Raw genomic sequence first — 22,404 nt, forward strand, 5'->3', positions numbered from 1 at the left:
TGTATATGATTTATGTATGTCTCAGGTCAAGGTCCCTGTTACAATATATTTTCCTTAGACTAATGTTAGTATTCTACCTGCTTGTCTATGTTTGATTGAATGAAATTACTTTTTATTGCTGATCATATTTTTTCAATGATATTCTTTTTATTCTATGCAAAAGAATTATGTGTATTGTGCTATGTCAAATGTTTTTTTTTTTTTTTGTCTCAGTATGCATGGCCAAGATGTTTTTTTCCCAACAAAGATGCATATATTTGACATGTTAATGCATGCAATTAGGGTGTTTTTGACAATGCAATGAAACAAAAAATTAAATGCATATAATATGGGTGTTTTAAGTTCATTAAAATGGTCATATTTGTTTGATTGGGAGAAGTGAAATACTTTTATTCAATCCCTACTTCTATTCAAGTGGAATATTAATAATTTAAAATTGACATACCTGTAAAATAAGGTTTTTGTAGAACCAATTAAATATCTAATTGAGTCACATTCTTGTTTTGCATTTTTTTTAGAAGCACACCAAATTTGATTCTTATTTTCAATTCTGGAAAATGGGAGGGGTTGGATTTGGACCATTTGGTACCTCTAGTTAATTAGCCCTGTGCCAAGATTTTTGAGTGGGGAATAGTATTGGAGAAATTTTTCACATAATAATATTATCAAAAAAAACTATTTGAGCAGATTAATTTAAAGATTTTACATAAGAAAATATAGAATTTGTTTGCATGAAAGTAATGAAAATTGTTAAGGTTGAAGAGTTTTTGTATGTGTTTTCTTTTAACATTATATTTCCATTCAATTAATCTATTGTTGAAATATAAATTCATATTTTAATTTTGTTTAGGAATTATTTTAAAAATAAAGTACATATCTAACAATTAATTTTTCATGGATTATTTCAATATTGGATAAATTATGAGTTTTATAGTGAGGGGAGAGGGGAGGTAACTCATCATGTCATTACTCTATGATTTCTCCTAATGTCATATAAATATTTTCATTAAACATTTATTAGTAATTGTTTTGTACTTCTGATTTATATCTTCAATTGTTTTTTTTCTCTAATTTACTTTGCAATTTTTTTTAATAGCACTTCAATCATTATTCTTATTTTCATGACGGGAAAACAAAGGGGGGGGGGGTAGTTGTGGACCATTTGGTACCTTTATTAGCCCTCAATGTGACCAAGATTTTTTGAGTGAAGAATGGTATTGGACAAATCTTTCATATAATGATAAAAAATAAAAAATCTATTGGACAGAATTTTTTTTTTTGAATTTAAAAAGTGTCAAATTTGTGTGCATGAAAATAGTCAAATTTGTTGAATTTAAAATGTTTTATAAGCATTATTCTCTTAATTTATCTCTGTTCAGACAATCCATTGTTAAAATAAGTTTACAGTATCAAAATTGTTTAAAAATAATTTTAAATATTGAATGCATATTGCATAATAAATTTTTTATGGGTAATTTATATGTTGTATTATGATTTTTGGAGTGACTGGAAAAGGGAGGTAACTAATTACCCCCGGTTCCATAATTTACCCTCAATGCCATGTTCATATTTCCACTAAAGGTTCATTACACATTCCTTTGCACCATGTGAAAATTTCAGCAAAATCTATTGGGAGGTTTTTTTGGGGTAAGGTGTCCTTAGCTACCTTAAGAAAGATACTATAAACTAATATTTATACGTTTGCGGGAAATATCCACGAGATCCGCGAGCAACTCAAGCTTGCGAATATTTTTCGTCCCGAACCACTCATGTTTTATTGATATAAATATCGTGTAGGGCAGTGATGGACGAAAAGTTATATAGTATAGTGGAATTTTTCAAAATAAAGAAATGAATGTTGCCTTTTTTCTCAAAAAATATATTTTTTAATGGCATGTAAGTATAATTAATTACTAATAATTATTATAAAATATCTAGCTATAACCTTGTGTTGTAAATACACTGCAATTAGAGCTACCTGCCTATTACTTAATACTAGTACCTAAGCTATTAAAGCTGATTAGATTAAATTAAAATATTTAGATTTGCTGTGGTTTTCTACTTAACCAACCACGAAATTGATTTGAATGCCATTTTCATGTATACTCAAGAGTAGAAATATACACGGAGAATCTAGCGTCAAATTGGTGTCACAATGAGACTTTAATAAAAATAAAGCGATGCAGGGCAGCAAGAAACTCAAACATTAAGGTAGAACCTATGTTGGAAGAGTCTTCGTCACAGGATTTTCAAACGTTTCAAAATGAGTAAATAGCACTCGCTTATCAATCAATTAAAAGGATATGGCATGCTTCCTTCTTATTAAATTTTGTTCATCCGGTGCAGCTTGGAATAATAAATACACAGTGCAACTTTAATTTTTAGCCATTTTAGGGGGGGGGGGGGGGATGGTCATAAGAAGAATATAGAAACTCACAAAAATGCTTCTTTAAACATCTTCGTTTATAAACTTACTAACTGAACAATAGTTAAAAATATCACTCAAAATAAAATTCGTTCTTCAATTGACATAAAGAATTAAACCAATATTTCCAAAAATGTAAATTTTTATTTTAAAAAAATATTTTGTGGAAATATTATAATACACCAATCATTAAAAGTTCCTATAAATAATTAACAAAAAATAATGAAAAGAAAACACAATTTCATTAAAGATATCACAAACATTTAATACAAAATTTAACAGATCTATGACCTAGACGATATATCATAAAGACATTGTTCTATTAAGTAGTCAACTGAACATTTCTTCGCAAATTTGCATTCTTTCAAAAAGATACATGCTACTCACATTGTCAATAACTCGCACAAAACTTAAAATCATTCCTTAAATTAACAATTCACATTCAATAGGTATTAAAACTAATGTATGAAGAGAAAAATATGGGGACTAAAACATTTATAAAAAAAAAATATGGATGTATACATTTACTAATGACCCATCTAGGCCTAACGAGGTTTTGTATAATGTCACAACAATGATAGCCATTTTTTTTTTAATTTACTACTTTTACGCCATTGATCGCTTTTAAATATCAATTAAATGAACGAGGGAAAATTGTTATAAAATCGCAGTTACCTCGAAGATAATTAATTCCCCGTAGGCGTAGTTTGTTAACACAGGCAAGGTACAGGTATCTACACCCAAGTGTAATCAATGAAACTCAATCTTCACAAAAGGACACTCCACTAACCACAAATCGTCGTTATATACATTGATCCACTGAACAAAGGAAACTATTACAAATTTTGTAATTTTAAGAAATAAAATAAAAGACCTTAAGGCCATCATTAAAAATATCTTTGTTTCCCCTAACCCGACCCAACAATCTCAAGCTGGGTAAGTAGGTAGGCAAATATTATTATCATTATTTTTTTTTTTGACAGCAGCCTTAAAATTAAATGGAAAGATATTAATAAATAAGTTAATTACAAAAGAAAGGGATTTGTAAACAGCTAGAATAACATATGTCACCGGGTTCACAGGTGCGTGAAAGTCAGTCAATATATCAGGTCTCAGTAGCTCAGCGGTTAGAGCGCTGGCACGGTATGCCAGGGCCCTGGGTGCGAATCCCGTTTGAGACTTGATTTTTCACCACCTGTGACACATACAAATGCCGTTAAGAAAAATAGTTGAGGTAAAATAATTCACAACTATTATTCAGTCGAACTTGTGAAATATCTAGGTAAATTTTATGAAATTGAATACATCTGTTTAAAAGATTCTCGGGTACGTAAAAACCGGACATCCGAGTATTTTTTTTTCAAACCTACAATCAGCTTCTAGTGCTTATACATTCAATATACTTTTTCAAGAGCTTCGAATCGTGCGGCAGTGGTTCTAGAGCATTTCCTTTCGGAGTCCCGAGGTAAGGAGTATTTCTAAGTTGCAGGTTCAAATCCAAATGCGGGACGTTGAGACCGGTTCTTCGAATGAGACCATAAAAACTTCGGTCAAGCGTCGCAGTACATACTTGCACGAAAAAGATCCCTCACTACTCAATGCCCAAAAGTGCCGCATACGAGGCTAAATTTGGAGCCCTTCACCAGACAAATGTATAAATAAATGTTGTTGTCCCAAAAATTATCAAAGAATTCAAATCGAGGAAACAACCAATCTTCAAGTGCCTTATTAAAGAAAAATACACGGACGTCTCAGGTAGCTTGTATCATAATTTCAAATCTATTTGGAAAATGTGTGTTGACCTCATTTAATTGAGACAACCCTTACCTAAAAATGATAAAATGTCATACACAATGTCAAAGTCATGAAGTTCAACTCATGAATAAACTTTGATAAAAGGCATGAAGAAAGGGCGTTTAAATTCTATTCATTATAGGATGAAATATGAAGACTTATTTACAATTCTCATGGTCCCATATACATGTAGTAAACATAGGAATATTAATGAACTGTTTGTAAGATCAAACTCAAATTAAATAAAATGCAGTGAAATTTATTGGATTGTTCACAAGGTGGGCCCCTTGTCTGAGGGGTATTATGAGGAGGACCAACGGGCCTAAGCACACTCTCTCGATGTACTTAATTTTAAGACAGGTTGGTTAATACAACTGAAACACGCTTAATAGGTCTTTGTATATTTTATCTTATTGACAAAGTGTTTCAATAGTTTCAATAGTGTAGGATTTTTATATGCTGAAGGCATAATGTTGATACGTCGTCTTTCTTTTAAAATATGAACTAACCCGTCGTTCTGATAAAAACGGATTTTGATGGAATTCTGTTTTATAAAAGTTGATAAACATAAAAAATATTGGAATGATCTTATGAAAAAAACTTTCCAGTTGGCGCGTTTTAATTGGGTCGGTCGCGTTAGGGGAAACAAAGGTATTTTTTAGTTTTGGCCTAAAAGTTTGATAAAATAGGAAAGCCCGGTTAGGATATTATAGTCTGTCCCACGACCGGAACGTCACTACTTTTTGCAAGATATCTCAAAATATATAAATACCTTGGCTTTCAACCTAGGTTCGATCGGTAGATTGATTTTTTTCCAAACTTCCTGCATTTGTACGAACCCTCGAGGTCAACCAGTGTATTGACACGGCGGCAAATTCAAAGTCTACGGGGATTTAACATGGTAAACTCGTCCATTAGCGTCTAGATTACGGGGCGGGAAACCAGTTTAAGAAGGGAGTAGTCGTTCTTTCCAAAGTAAAATTCCGAAAAATCAGAGAAAAATCAAAGGACGTAATTTAAAGTGTTTTTATTAATAATGTGAGTATTTATTTGAATTAAAATATATTTTAACACTGTATAACAAGTTTTGTCATAAACGCCGAGAAAATAGTTTGCGGTCGAATCTAATGCAGTACAAGTTGTGGATACGGATGTTGACATGGCCATGATGATGCAATAATGTGTTTTTAAAAATAAGTTGTTTATTTTATTTATTTTATACTGTTGTTGTTTTACTACCTAATGTACACACAAGAAAGAAGAATATGCCAAAACGCGTGGTATATGTATAATTATTTGGCATTTTAACAGTCCCCCATATACAGAAGTATGTGTTTAAAAAACGTAAAAAGGTACTTTTATGGTTATAATGACACAATCAGCTGATTAAACAATTATAGGAAAAAAAAACATTAAAATAACACCAAGATTACATAAAGAAAATAACAGCTGGTAAAATCTTAAACATTTTCAATACATGTATATGAAAGTCTATACTTTATCTTTCAACATTTCATGCTTTTGACAGTGAATCACTATCTACATGATGTAAAATGCATTTTCTTTTTACATTTATTTGTAGTGTCAACACCCTGGGGAATCAATATAGGGTTTTCTATATCATGTATATATAACACATAATTTTGGCATTTTTTTTGTTTGAATTTTTATTAAAAATTAAATGTGTCTTTTTTACAAGTTCTAACATCTAAAATATACCTTTAGACCAAAGTTTTGTCCATTTTACAGGACCAAGTTCTAAGGGTCATTTATGTACATGTATTGATGTATAGCACAACTATCTTGGTTGATGAATATACAGAGTGTTTCAGCAATCATGTCCTGACTTTCCAGTTTAAATAAAAACATAAGCAAAAGAGGAAAAAGGGAAAAAAATAAAGAACAAGTCATGTCTATATAATTTCATGTATAAATGTAAAGATAAAACTGAATCATTTATTCTGAATATAGACATCCCCCCCCCCCCCCCAAATGACATCAGAGGCAATTTTCCATTTAATGCCATGTGCCACAGTCAGTGTTCCAAATTGCTGTCTTGTGTTTCTCAGTCAGCAGCTTGATTTTGTCTCCAAGGTAGCATACTGCTCAAATATGGACTTAATTTGAAAAACCTGTTTCCTAGTACACTGTAGGGTCTCATCTGAGTACTTCTTTTTCAAAAACTCTGTTCACTGGTATTTGCAATTTTTGTTTGCAATAGTTTAGTGCAACAATATTCATGCAGAGATATGTTAACATCAATATGAAAGAAAAGTTTTTCTATTGTAATAAAAAAATATATGGTAATTGTATCCATAGCATAATATATTTTCTGCTGGGAAACCTACTATGAAAGAGAGTTATGTAATTTTTTTTTTATTGAACAAAATTTAAACTTCCAAATTCAGAACAGTTTTCAATTTGATGAAGTAGATGCCCTCTATATACAGGTATGGCACATTCTCTTGATTCAGCTATGTACATGTAGCTTGATTTAGTGATAAGGAGGGTAGCAGATCAGAAATCATGGCTATAAAGCAAAAACGATTTACATAATAAAACAGTCAGACTATTATGATTTCTAATATCTTCAAATTATCCTGTCTTTCAAATATTGAACAATCAGAATAAAACTTTTAAGCTTAGCACACTTCATGTCCACATTTTACAATCTTTTTCTAATCTCTCGTGTATTTTTTTTTTGGTCCCGATCAGCATCCTCAGTGTTTAGATTTTTTTCTCTTTCAATCAAGAGATTTTGACTATAAAATTTACAAGTCATTTTTCTTTGTTCAAAACTTAAAAAAAAAAATTCAAGAAACATAATACTATGTAACTTACACAATACACACAAAAAAGTAATATATCCTGATACAAAAACCTTATATATTTTTGTACACATTGTATTTCGTGATATATAACATTTTAAGCTGTGTCATTTTTTTTTTTTAGTTTTATCTCCCTGTTGAAGTCCTATCTATTTAAAAGACAAGACATTGATCAAAGAAATGTAATGATAACTAAAGCAAAAAATATTTGATAATGCCTTTATTAATTACTAAATCACATTTTTGAATGTATAATTAATTGGAGTGCAAAGTTATGATGACCAGACAGTGTGACTGTAAGCCATGCATGCATGTAGATGACTATATACTCAATTTTTCAGAATAATGTGATTGGAATTCATCTGATAGTGGACTAAAGATTCAGGTTTCAGGACATTCTTCTGGACTATAGCTAGTAAGTATTTTATATAAATCAAAAAGGTTTTACTCTTCCTATGTATTCTTCAGGCTGGAACCTGAAATTGAAAATTGACTATGTTCATGCATTTTTAATATGTATCAGTTCATGTTAACATGTAATGCAAGTTCAAATATAATCATTTGAATTTTCATTATTCCTTTAAATTTCACTTTGCACAGACTTAAAAGTATTTTCATGCATCAGAATCTTTATGATGGATTAAAATGTGTTTCATCATCATCTTTTTTTTCAGGCCCAAAGTATTGGCTGAACGAAAGATTACCTGGTAGTCGGCCAGTGGGTTAATCATTGGATGAGCCAGACACCAACCATTTTCCATAGAAGTTTTAGTGGACAAAAACATAAACACTCCATCTCAGTCTTCATTCATGACTTGTTTCTCACTATGGATTCTGAGTCATGAGTTCTTTTTTTTCAAAAGCATGGACACTGGCAGCATTGGACACTCAATTTTCATAATCATTTATTCTTCGAAATTTGATCTGATATCTTTTAATAAAGGAAAACAATTCATTAATTGTTTGCAATATTTCCTGTAATCTCACTAAATGTGTTTAAAGTTTGAAGCAATTCTATTTGATAATTTTTAAAAACATATAATTATATCTAGCTGTTAAACAAGCAGTAATAAAATTTTGAAAACAATTATCTGAGTATGATTAATTACTTTGCCCATTTCAGACAGGTAGCTTACAAAAACTGATTGACATCTACTGTGGAATCATCATTGTTTGTGGGGGACCAACATTCTTGGATTTTTTCACACGGATCAGCCATACCCATAAATTTTTATTTCCATAAATGCTTATTTTAACATTTTAATAAATCCATTAATTCCTTTGTATTTTTGTTAACCTTATTTATGTCCTGTCCACAAAACAGCAAAACTATGCCCACAAGCACTGACCTCCACAAATTAAAATGATTTCATAGTATTATGCAATTTAGAAAAAATGTATATCAGGAAGCCATATGTACTAGGGAATGGAATAATGAATAAATATACTTTGAAGATTTACAAATACATGAGGAAAAACATTTTTCTTGACTAGGAATCAAACCTAGGACCTCTGCATTACAAATACTTATATACTAATGAGGTATTCTGACAAGTAAGCTGCCCAGACTGCTCATGTATCTACAGTCCGTATAGCAAAAATTATCTGCAGCTACTTATGGCTGAATTTATCTTATGTACTTGTTTGTTTGTGCTTGTCTATATTGTGTCTTCACCGGGTAGCTATTTTGGTATCCTGCAATTAATTCTTGTTTCAAAAGTTTCATCTATTGTTTTTATGAATAATTTTTTTTTAATTATATGAGAATCAGACAAGCAGCTGGCTCTGACTTCATGTCTTGCAAATGTATTGAAAGTGTCAATATATATACATGTATTTAATTTTTTTTTTCATATGTAAAACTATTAACCTTTCTACCAAAAGAAAAAAAGAAGATTATAAAAAAAAAAAGAAAAAATTAATAAAAAAAAAATTTAGAATATAATCTTTTACACCTGTGTTATGTAGTTTTTGTGTGTAGGATTGAGTATTTAATTTTTGGCATTCTGTTATATTTGTGGAAACACTAAAAATATATCCAAGGGCCTGAATTTACCTAATGCCGATATGGAAGGGCAAGGTCAAATTCCATTGATGACATAGTTTGATGCAGACAACAATTGTTGTTTTGCAACGAGATTCAAAATGTAATATTGATTGTGGATTTATGTGTTTAAAGTGTTGAAAGTCTAACAAAAACAGGATACACTGTGCAGTTATGGACATCAATTGTTCACACAGAAGTGATACGATGCTTATTTTGACCGTGTTTACAACAAACTATAGGGAGTTGGATTTATGTGGAAGGCTAAGGAGTAAGGTAAAGCAGCAATTAATTTTAATAATCTTAATAATATGACTACGCTTACTAGAAGTTGGATTTCTACGTTTTGGCAATAAAAGCAGTCATGTCACTTGAGCTAAATTTGCAGTTGCCTAGATTGTTTTTAACATAATTCCAAATCATATCTCAAAGGATATATGAATTGAGTCATACCTCTTTTCTTTATGCAGTGTATAGGCTAGCTGTTTTTAAAAATCTTTGATCCCTTCTGCCTGTGTATGAAAGTTTTGTCGAAGACGTAATTTCTCCTATTATATACTTGGCAAGTTTCAGGCTTTATAGCTTTTTGGACGTCGATAAGTGCAGAGCATTCCTGAACGTGCATGACGTCATTACCTCACTGACGGCAATGTACGGAAAATTACGAATAATGATGGATCCCCTTCCGAAGTGGCTGCCATTTTGACAATGTTAAATCCCCGTAGACTTTGAATTTGCCGCCGTGTCAATACACTGATTGACCTCGAGGATTCGTATAAATGCAGGAAGTTTGGAAAAAAATCAATCTACCGATCGAACCTAGGTTGAAAGCCAAGGTATTTATATATTTTGAGATATCTTGCAAAAAGTAGTGACGTTCCGGTCGTGGGACAGACTATAACTAATATTAACGGATCAGTTTTTCACTGCGCAACACAATTAGGGCTATAAAAGGGAGACGGAGAGTAATTTATACAGAAAATATTAACAGTACATTGACATCACACGAAACAAAAAATCCCACAATATGAAGTGATTTGTGATTTTAAACTGTAGAAGAGAATTAAACTACATCAATACTTACTATAGCATGTTTTTTTAAGTAAGATTTATCCCAGATAGCATGGTATAAACAGGACATGATCGCTCTGTACTTGTCGATATGACGTCATTCCGTAAAACTTGACGTAGTTTGTATGCAGTGAGAGGTGTATCAAGTATTAATATATAGTCTATTTATAGTCCCTATATAATCTATACAAACTCAAACAGTTCATAACACTATATATTCACTGGTTTTGAAGCCGTATTCACCGGAGGGTCGGTGCGCGTGCAGCGACATTGTGACGTCACAATCAACACTTCAAACAACGATGTAAACAATGGTTGCAACAGCTGGAGCCAGCTGTGTATTTGAGCAGGGAAAACATTAGCCAAGCCTATTGCAGGATTATTTTCTAAACATTTCGATGCCCTACAAACAGCAAAAGGAAAACACGGAAGCTATAACTTGTAATCTGGACATTTTCTGGACATTTTTTTAAAAAAATTTCCACGACAGAAGTTCGTAAATGAAAGTGATATCATCATGCAGCCTTCAATGTGTTATTTATTCAAATCCAGACTATATAATAAAACAATTATGGACTCTTTCGGTGGTGAATATGGTTTGTTATTCACCAGAAAAATATCAATATTGACCTCGGCTTCGCCTCGGTCATTATTGATATTTTTCTGGTGAATAACAAACCATATTCACCACCGAAAGAGTCCATAATTGTATAATATTTTCACAAAAAAATGTATTTTATAATTAAATAAAACATTATTTGCAGATATTTAAGAGACCACTAATTTGATACAATATCTTTTTTATGATTTTGTTGATATTATACAATTATGGACTCTTTCGGTGGTGAATATGGTTTGTTATTCACCAGAAAAATATCAATATTGACCGAGGCGAATTTGAATAAATAACATTGAAGGCTGCATGATGATATCACTTAATTATCATATTTACACATGTCCGATATAAATAAAGTACTAAAAAGAATCGACATCCTGAAAAATAGAATATATTTTTTATTAAAAAAGCCGATATTTCAATTGCGCACCTTAACTGCACTGCGTGGCGATTCGCGAATAAAAGATGACATGAGTAATGAATGGTTTACAGTATTCGAATATGAGAAAATACATTGGATTTTAACTATTTTATACTTTCTATTCATGACGCTCACTAACTAAAGTATTTACCATATTCGATGGCTTGACGCTGATCTTTTTATTTTAAAGTAAGGAAAAAAACCTTTTTTTCCAGATCGCAGCACAGTTAAAGCTACAAAAAAGGAGACAGGGCCTAACTTATACAAGTATTTACTATAACATCACATAAAAATAACAATTCATCGAGGTATACCTCTTGTGAAATGATTCGCAATTTTAGCTTTCGGAGAGCTCCACAATCAAAACTTGCTATTGCATGCAGTTGTTTTTGTTATTTAAATCCCACATAGCAAGGTATAAACAATACGCTGATCACAGTACACTTGTCAACGTGACGTCAATTCGTAAAATGTGACGCAGTTTCTATGCCATGAGAGGTGGATCAAGTAATATTTTGTACAATGAAAAATGTATATATATTTGTATGTGATACCTGTTTTGCGATTTTATTCTTATATTTTCCGTACATTCCCTAGTCAAGTGATACTGCTGTACATTTGTATGCAGATTCATCGGTAGATATATAATAGAAGGATGACAACGGATGATGACAAGCTTTTATATAACATTTATTAAAATATCTTGAAAGTGCTGCGAAACTGATGAAATCTTGCAAATGAATTGAGTATTTCTATTTTAGATATAATTGACCAGCAAATATACATCATCCAGTATAGCAAATGTAATTTTAGAAATTACATACATATAGTAGAATCTATATAGGCTCGCAGCATTTTTCATAAGAATCTTCAAAATATTTTTGAATTAAACTTAGATTTTTTAACTTGGTTATGCTCTTGCGATATTGGGATTTATAGATGACCTCAATAGTCCTCAGCATGTAGTTTTCAACCAAATCACATTTGTCCGATATTTGTAAAGTACTAAATAGAATCGCCCACCCGTATAAAGAATGCTTTTTTTATCTTAAAAATCGACGATAATTCCATTTGGCACCTTAAGGGGATGAAGGACACATGGTCACATGACTGTTTAACTACGTCATAGTCTCTGTTTATATAAGTGCAAAACGTGTAAACCATAAGTTCTTGTATTAATTTGACAATTTGTTTTTACTTTAATTACAAACCTATATAGAAAAATAAAAAAAATAACATTCTTGTAAACATTAACAAATTATGAAATAGTTTGATCCACTCCTCTGTTTCTCTAAGCTGCGCGTCCAACACGTCGGTGACGTCATACACGATCTGTTAGTACAGTGAATACAGGGGTGGTATTATATTTTGTAAAAATAATCATAATCAGTATATGATGAAGTATTTTGAGAAACGGGGAACACACAAATTATTTTTGCATGGCTTATGACGGAAATCTTTTGTAGGTATATCTAATTTTGATTATTTAGCTTACGTGTGACGTCATAGTTTGTTTTTCCCGACACGTTTTTGTCAAGCTTATGTCTTCTTTAAGGATGTCCTGTGCAATATTGAGGTCAGCTTCACCATTTGAAATTTTTACAATTAATTATTAATGTGAAGGACTTGCATTTCAACGTAAATTTTAAAAATATTGAATGATAGATTTTTTGAAAATTAGTTTTTTGTTGTTCAAGTTGTCTTAAAAAGTACGTAATTTTCCCTATCCAGATGCAGTGTGACAGAAGAAATTTGCTTTTTCGAATTTTAAACCCTATCCATACTCTGAAATATTTCAAAAGATACATGTCCCTTAAATATTTTTATCTATGCTTAAAAAATCCAATCATAGACAGAGTAATGGACCCGAAAACATGGAGAATTAAAACTCCACTTAAATACTCTAAGGCATAGTATTTGTCAATCAATATCTCTAAAATAAGGTAAGAAACCTAATGATTTGGCTGCTTTAAGATATGTGGAACATACTTAATTAGAAATAAACAAAATATGAAAAAAAAATTGAATGACTGGATTTTTTTTAGCCCAAGGTCCTTCACCTCCTTAAGTGTACTGCCATTTTTTTTTTAATTAAGTCCTGTTTCTGATAAAAATGATAAATGGTCTGTGTTTTTCACCAACAAAAGGAAAATATTTACACCGTGTTTATCCTTGCATTATCTAATCCAAAAATATAAATATACGACACTTTTTGAACATTTTTTTAAAGCACGTGTTCTTATCAGGATCAAAACGTTTGGATGTGAATAATACTGCATTACAGACTTTAACACTTGAAGAATAGGATAGAGTGAAAAAGAAAATGTCTAAAATGACTTTGATTCAAATATTAGGATGATCTATGCGAATAGCGCCTGAATTGGAATACACATATATACATGTGCATAAAGTGTACCTCGAACCAATTTACCCTTTAAAAAGCGTCTTTGGGGTGAACGTCGCTCCTTTGTGCACAATACGAAAAGATTTGTTTGGTATTTAAATGTGTTTTTGCCTTTTGACATATTAATGAATTATTTGTATTGCAATACAGATTTAAACTTGTATACACAAAAATATTATGGAAAAAGAAAGAAGGGTATTTATTCGAATAGTCTAGCTTCTAAATTAATTTTCGCACCCGGAAAAATTTCGTTTTGTGTGACATGTGGAAATGTAAATAAGACTTCCATGTAAATGCAAGTGTAAAGTAAGTACATTTTATTTCCGTATATCTACCTGAAAATAAGAGAACTTTTAATCCATAGAAATTACTTCCGTGTTTCTTATAATTCACTGTGATTTAGCCAAAATGACGTTTCATCACTGGCAATTACTTTTGTGGTTCTGTGTATGTCACTGGGCAATGGCGTTTACAAAGAATCCAAACCTATGTGTTACATGTACATGTACAAAGTTAAGGGAAGGGTTAAAAATAGACTGCAGTGCACGCTTTGAAAAGGATTTGAATATATCTTCCTTTCCAAAGGACACAGTCTGGATCGATCTGAGTAGAAACAAAATTGAAGAGATAAAATGGAGATTTCCGAGAAAAATTAGATATATTGACTTGTCACGGAACAAAATCTCATCACTCACGCAAACACCATTCCGGGAACTACGGTTTCTACAATTTCTTAATCTGGAACAAAATTATATCGTGCTTAATGAATCCAATTATTATCCGAATTTATTTTTGCAACTTCAGCGTTTGGAACTTTTGAATATCAAAAATAATTCAGAGACACATACCGGTGAATTGAACATTGATAAAACCTTCTCTAAACTCGCCGCTCTAAAGACATTGAAGATGGATTTGCCTTTTAATTTCACTTTTGGAAATCAATTTAAGTTATTGAAGAATCTGTCTCGACTCGATATATCCGGTATAACAGGACACTGCGACGTAAGAAGGATTTCTAGAAATTTCTTTGAAAACACGCCATTTTTGAAAGAAATTGATATTAGCAATTGCAAAATATCACATTTTGACAAAGGTCCCTTCAAATTTCTTCGACAGTTGAGAAAACTTGATATTTCTCATAATAAAGAATTAGGATTTGCATTTCTTCCCAACGTAACCTATGGACTGAATGGGACTAACATAACAACTTTTCATGCAGACAGCATTCATTGCCAAATTGGAAAAGGAACACTGCTTACTTTATCACATATTCAGTACCTGTTCCAAACAAAACTAACTGAGGCGTCTTTTGCAAATAATAGAATAGAGCTAATAGAAAAAGGAGTTTTGCCAAATATGCCAACAACACTGGAGAAACTATCTTTTGCTGCCAATAGACTTACAACAGGAATATATCTGTTTGAGTTCCACACTCTGTATAATTTGAGGGAATATAACATGACTTTGTTCCTTCATCAGGAAAATTTCGCTTCCTTTTCTGAAAAATGTGACGAGAAAAGCGATTCCTTTACGACAAATCTGTCAATAAAGCACGAAGATATAAGAAGTAAGCGGTTTGAAGTTAAGAACAGAATTAATATTACGATATATCTACCCAAAAATCTGGAAACAATCTTTGCAAATTCTAGTAAATTGTACGGACGATTTCCAAAATTTAACTTGAATGCAAGCGGAATAAAGAATGTCTATCTACAAGACAATTTCCTTTTTGCATGGAACCAACCCGTATTTGGAGTGGAGAGTGTTGAAAAGCTGGATCTATCAAACAATTTATGCACTGATATTTCTCCGCTGTTTACTGCCAGTCTTCTTCGAGTTAAATACCTAAATCTTGCAAGAAACATGTTAGGACGAGCTTTACGGTCAGACAATAAATGTCAAATATTCCAAAATCAAAGAAACATTGAAGAATTAGACATATCAGGAAACCAGCTTGTAGACTTACCATTTTGTACATTTCAAAACTTGGTGAAAATGAGAATACTACGACTTGGTAATAACCAGATGACTAATGTAAGCTTTGGAATTCGTCATATGATCAATCTTTCTTACGTTGATTTTTCCGACAATCGATTAACATCACTATCGGACGAAACTATGACGTCATTAAAACTGATTTTTAAAAAGTCAAAAGTATTGATCAACCTTAGCTACAACAAGCTTCAGTGTACTTGCCAGAATCTAGCTTTTCTTGCCTGGATGAATGAACACAAGAATCATTTTGTTCACATAGAACAGTACATTTGCTCCAATCGGAATACTCAGTTTGAATTTAGGGAAATGGAAAAATCTCTTCTTATTCTTCATATGAACTGTATTAATTTCGATATTCTGAATGTAACAGCCACTGCTTTTATAACTCTCTTTTTATGTTTGGCACTTGTACTCATTATTAGGAAATATATTTGGCATATAAGGTACTTCATTTATAAAACTAAGCAAAAGCACAATTTTGAGATTCGTTTATCTGGAATGGACCCTGAACCTTTGCTGATGAATAAAAATTTGCCGAATCTGAACATACAGGACTTATCTGAAGATTCCATGAACACTCTGTGTGACAGAAAACAAAGTGCAAACCAATATTTCTATGATGCATTCATATCCTATGTTGGTGCAGACAGAGATTTCGTCTTTCAAAAGGTAAAACCTTTACTTGAATCTCACAACATAAATGTATGTATTCGTGACATTCACTTTGAACTTGGTAATGGAAAAATTGAAAATATCATGAAAGCTATCGGGAGAAGTAGGAGAACAATCTGTATTGTATCCAAAGCGTATATGAGATCCAGATGGAGAACGTATGAACTGAATATGGCAAAAATGGAAGGTATCAAAGCGCGAGATTCTCTGGGATTTGTCCATCTTGTCCTTATGCCTGACCTTTTTCATGGTGTTTGTAATACAAATATCAAGGATTTAATAGACAGGAAATATTATCTCGATTACCCCCCGGATGGCTCTGCTTTACAAGAGGAATTCTGGAAGAAGTTGATTGATATTATTAAAAGTCCGTATTTGTGACTGTGGGCCTTTCAATTAATGATATGTTAATTTTATTCGAGATAGTTGATGTCCTTGTTTCATCATCTAATTTGTCAGAAACCTACTTTGGTTTGAAACTGTTAGTACGTAGAACATGCTCTTGTATGTCAAATTAACTAAGAGATATTAACACCATTTGCAGGTGATAATTTGCCACAGAAATAAGGGGGAAATGACGATAGAAAAAGTGAAGTCATCACGGTTTCATAAAGTTACTTTGCAAGCAATGTCTTTGTCTCAGTAAAACATCCAAATATGAAGAGATATCATACTCTGTTGTGTCTTTTAATTCATGTTCACTGTGATGAATCGAATTGACATATGAATGAAAATGAATAAACATATAAGAAATTGTCTTTAATTTTTGAATTGTATCATTTAATACTATTAACAGGGAAATCCTGGCCCCCATTTTACTTAATTTGCCCCTTTAGCCAGAGAGCGAATTAAAAACGGGCGAATTCAAAGAAGATAACATTATCTCTTTAACACAACTCTGTCTGGGTGAATATAAATGGTTGCAAAATTGTTATCAACGCAGCACAGCTGAGGCTGCAGTAAGGAGGCGGGGCCTAATTTATACGGGAAATGCTTACTATGACATCACACAAAAAATATAAGTTCTTCAAATTACCACAAAATGAAATGATTTGCTATTTTAAACTGTTGATTAGCTTTAAACTACATCAATACTAACTAGTGCATGCATTATTGCCGTTGGTTAAATCCCACACAGCAATATATAAACAATTCACTGATCGCAATGCACTTGTCAATATGACGTCATATCGTAAAATTTGACGCAGTTTGTATGCAGTGAGAGGCGGATCAAGTTATATTTATACAAATGAAAAATGTATTTTGTAATTAAATAAAATATAAATTGTAGATATATAAGAGGCCATTAACTTAGATGCGATGTCTATTTTATGATTTTATTCATATACTTCCCGTACATTCCCCAGACAAGCGATACTGTCGTATATTTGTATGCAGATTCATTGAAGGGTAATAGAAGGGTCGTAATAAATCGATATATTGCAAGGGCATACGCTCAATGAATTACGACAAGCTTTTACACATAAACTCAAGAGGTATGAAGATATTTGAAAAGTGCTGCGAACCTGTGGAAAACTTGCAAATGAATTAATTATATCTATATTTAATGTACTTGACCAGCAAAATATTCAACATACGGTCTAACAAATGTAATTTTAGCAATTAGATAGTAGACTCTATATAGGTTCTCAGCACTTTTCACAAACTACAAAGAGTATTGAAAATAATTATATGTTAAACTTAGATGTTTAACTTTGATATGCCCTTGCAATATTAGAATTTATAAATGACCTCAATACTTCAGGTATATTTGCTAAAATCACGTGACTACCACATCATGTGACAAGTCTAAATAAGAAATCTATTTGTCGTCAACATGTAGTTTTCAACCACATTGCATTTGTCCGATAATAGTAAAGTCCTAAAAAGAAACGCCCATCCTTGTAAAGAATGTATTTTCTATCTAAAACATTCGCCGATGTTTCCATTTGGCACCTTAACTGTACTGCGAAGTGTGATAGGGCGAAATGAATTGGACGAAAGTAACCCTGTTTACAGTATATCGACTTAAAGACATTTATATACCAGTTGTATGTGAATTATAATAAAACTTTCTTTTTTTCATTTTAATCTACTAAACGGGTTATTATGCTCATAAATATATTAATATTGTTCATTCATGTGCAATATTAAGACTAAAATAGTACAACATCACCATTAATGGATATATAGATCATATATAATGCATTGTGATATAAGAAATATTAACAGAAATATTTTTACAGCAGTGATTAAAGGCAGTATAACAAAAACTCAGCTGGTTCACGCAGCACTGTTATATGCAAAGTCAAGAAAGTGTAAAACCTGCGATTTAAAACTTAATGATGGAAGTAAACTACCTACAAACTTACCATTGCATGCAATTTTGTCTTTTGCTGAATCCGAGACATCAAGGTAGTATGAGCAATAATTAATTGCGATTCAATTGTTCATGTTTTATCATCTTAGTAAATTTTAACGTATTTTATGTACAGTAAGAGGCGGGTCAAGAAACTGCAAATAAATAAAATGAATTCTATAACTACATGTTTACAGAATATTGTTGTTGAAATCCTTGTTATATCAACTTATCCATCAGAAGCCTGCCTCGGTATAAGAATTTTGTACTCAAAGCATGCTCTAGAGTATCAAATAAGTTTGGAGACGTAAACATCATATGCAGGTGATAGCGAAAGTTGACAATGGTAAAGCTGGTGTCCTCTCGTTTGATATTTTGTAATTAGTTGTCCCTTATCGTTTATAGTTAGTAGACCTTCATATGAAACAGGTGTGGGAGACTCCGAGATGTCTTTAATTTCGGGTTTACTGGGATATATCTAGTCGATATATGAATGGAAGTTACTATTGCCAATTAAAAAAAAAAACGTTGTCGATATATATATGAAGGTCGAGTTGAAAGCCACAACTAGTATTTTCTTCTCATGTAGAATTTTATTTTCTTAAAATTCTGCTTTATAGGAATATGAAAACATTTCCTCATATATAATGAAGGAGCACAATCATTGCCCTTGGAATCCCAACAAGGAAGATCTTGTCTCCAAAGACGTTGTCAATGAGGAACTCCAGCGTCTTTCTAATATCTCTGTAGTAATTTCACTTTTGTGTAAAATCAGAATGATTTTTTACAAAGTAATAGGCAAGGTACATAGAACTCACCTTCGTTGACTGGAAACTTAAAAGTATGAAAAACTGAAATGTGATTTTGAAAGAGTGAACTGTGAGCATTATGTGGATTTGAAGATGTAGAATTAAAACTAAGCTCTTCTAAATTACAATTATATACTGACACGCAAAAGAAACGCAACAAGAAGTGAACTACAAATATTTGATTTTTTTATCATATGGTGTAAAATACCTAAATGTGAACACAGAGTAGAATGTGCTATGCGCCCTCTTTCAGATAATGTTTTAGTTTAATTTTGTATTATATTGAAAGTCTTTAAAAAACAACGACCAAAATAAAACTGAAGCTGGCTTACACTTAAACTTTTATACTTTAATTTTCGTTCGAACTCAAATTTGCGGAAAAAATAATTTTTTTTAAAGTCCAAAATGTTCCTAATTTCAAAAATATTTTTTCCTGCAATATCTTTGCAGTAATTACCAAGATATAAAAGCGATCCGTTAAAAACATTTTCGTTTAGTTTAGTTGCCTAGTTATTAAAGGAAAATATTTTCCTGTTTTGGATTTCAACTGAAACTTTAAAAAATGCATAGTAATCTGTAGTTCATTTTAAAGATTGAGTGACAAATTTAAAACTATATTGTTTGAAATAGAAATCAGGTCTGTTATAACTAGCAAAACCTAGCTATAGAGGTACTGTGAGCGAGCTCAAAAATGTCTACTACTAAGTCAGAAACCTACTGACATTCCCATTTTTTACTGACAAACTTAGACAATTACTGACAATGTGCTGCCTTTACTGCAAAACTTACTGACCTTTTTACTGCTGGTGCTGATAAACTTAGAAACGTGCTGACAATCTTACTCAGTGCTGATAAACTTAGACGATTACTGACCCGTTTTACTGTCCCTGCGGAAAACTTAGACAAGTGCTGACTTCAATGTTAATTTCAGACTGTCCCTATTGTTTTCCCTCTCAGTGAGACTGCAGTGGTGTGAAAATTTGGGTGTTAAACTATTAGAATTTCAATACAGTCTTATTTTATATTTTGAAATAAAAATTTAATTCCCAGATAGTTTAAATTTTAAGATTACTATTTTATTATTGATATGTGTAAAATCATTCATAACTAATTCGATATACAAGTTATTATACTTGAAACATGTTGACTATATATATCCGTGTTTAAATGTACAGCTTGCTTTATTTCCTGTTTACGTCGATCGGAAACATGATTTGTATTTTTTTTTTTAATAAACAGGACTGGTGCCCTAATTATTATACTTATTTATTTGTATGTTTTAGTTTTGATTAACATTTGATCACTATCCTTTTCCTAAGATTAAGATCATGACATACTTTTAGCTCAAACATTTACTATAAATGAACTTGAACTTGATCAAATGATTTAGGGTCAATATCATGACATATTCACCCTCAAGACACGAGAAAACTTTGAATAAAGTATGAATTACCAATGTTTCTCCATAAAACAACTTGCAGAACAGACTTTTCTCTTTTCTGTACGTGACCTTGAGCTTGTCTGAATGACCTTGGCTCAAGGTATGGCATGCCCTTTGATCATACATGTAAGCAGTCTCTGTGCTATATAAGAGCTTCCAATGATTCTTTATTACACAGTTATAACCCGGACAAGATTGTAAGGACAGACGAACAAAAGATGATTCTTATATATCCCATCCTCATGCTTTGATTCAGGGGGTACATGTATAATTATACCTGTAAATATTTTCTCAGTTTTAATCAGTCCTTTTGTATCATTAAACATATTTAAAACCCATTGAACTAAATCAATGTCTAATTCGAATGCGTTAATGTAAGTTATTAAACCAATAATCGGAATTTCAACATTATTTCACTACCTTGAGAATTAGTTCAAACAATAAAGTTATTTCTTTGGTTGTTAGTACGGGAATTAATGTCACAGCTGTTGCAGAAAAAAGATTGTTTTTCTGCAATAGCTGCGACGTTAATTCCCGTACTAACAAACAAAGAAAAACATTTTATTGTTTATATTTATATCTTAAAAAAATTCAAAGTAAATTAAATATGTTAAATATTGAATTATAGATGTGCATATCGTTGTATGCATAAGTGATGGAACAGCCGTTGCTTAAGAAATCTATGCAGATGGCTTGCTTAGTGTTGTTTATGGACTGATTAACGGCAATGGTTTTTATAAGAAAGAAAGGAAATAATATTCAATGGATGTAAATATACCTTCCTAATGTACACAATATTAATCTGTCGTACATTGTAGAGAAAAACAATTAATCTGAAGGCTCAGTTTCTGTGTATTGTGTAAACATTACAGGTCCAGGGTGACATTCTTTTTATGAATTATATATACTCAAGATTTGGTGAGATTTCATGAGAAAAAGAAACGGATACATAGAAAATTGCTAAATGTGTCATTGTGTCATACACATGGGTATCATCATCAAACATAACAACATATGTACCTGTTCTTCTGACTTTTCCATATATATACGTTAAGCAAACTCGATCCAGCACTTATATGCGACTTGTGTGATAGTTCACAACGTTTGTTTCCTTTGTTTCTTTGTTTAAAGTCCTTTTCAGAATGTTTCACTCATGTTGAGACGTCACCACTTGTACTCGGCACTTACGGCCTTTGAGCAGTGAGCGATCTTTTTCTACCAGCACCTTTACTGCGAAACGGGACCTCGGTTTATTTGGTCTCATCCGAAGGACCGGTCTCCACGTCGCGCAGTTGGATTTGAACCGACGACGTTAGGATCAACTCTTTACTTTGCGACTCAATTCACAAAGTAGATGTCCTCTGTTGAAATTAAAGGACTTGCAGTCTGTATAAGACATACTCTGCTTCACACAACCACGAAATACTATAGGACAAATTAAATAATTATATGTCTGGTTAATAGTGCGTTTGTATTTCATTTCTCCCATGGACAAAGAAACAAAGTATCAAGTCAAAAATGTGAA

The 22,404-nt window shown here is 31.8% G+C and overlaps 1 protein-coding gene across 1 annotated transcript; it reads left to right on the forward strand.

Moving 5' to 3' along the window:
* The first annotated feature begins 14,509 nt into the window (after positions 1-14,509).
* LOC133178705 (toll-like receptor 4) lies at positions 14,510-16,651 on the forward strand. The gene has a single exon (XM_061313421.1). The coding sequence runs from the start codon at positions 14,510-14,512 to the stop codon at positions 16,649-16,651; it is 2,142 nt and encodes a 713-aa protein (XP_061169405.1).
* Positions 16,652-22,404: the final 5,753 nt, after the last annotated feature.

This window comes from Saccostrea echinata, unplaced genomic scaffold (genome assembly GCF_033153115.1).
Source record: "Saccostrea echinata isolate AGI-Se365-2 ecotype Australia unplaced genomic scaffold, CSIRO_AGI_Sech_v1 ptg000003l, whole genome shotgun sequence".
NCBI classification, from domain to species: Eukaryota; Metazoa; Mollusca; class Bivalvia; order Ostreida; family Ostreidae; genus Saccostrea; species Saccostrea echinata.

What these genes read in the sequence shown, in the direction of transcription:
- LOC133178705 (XM_061313421.1), top strand. Translation starts at nt 14,510, where the DNA reads ATGGATTTGCCTTTTAATTTCACTTTTGGAAATCAATTTAAGTTATTG.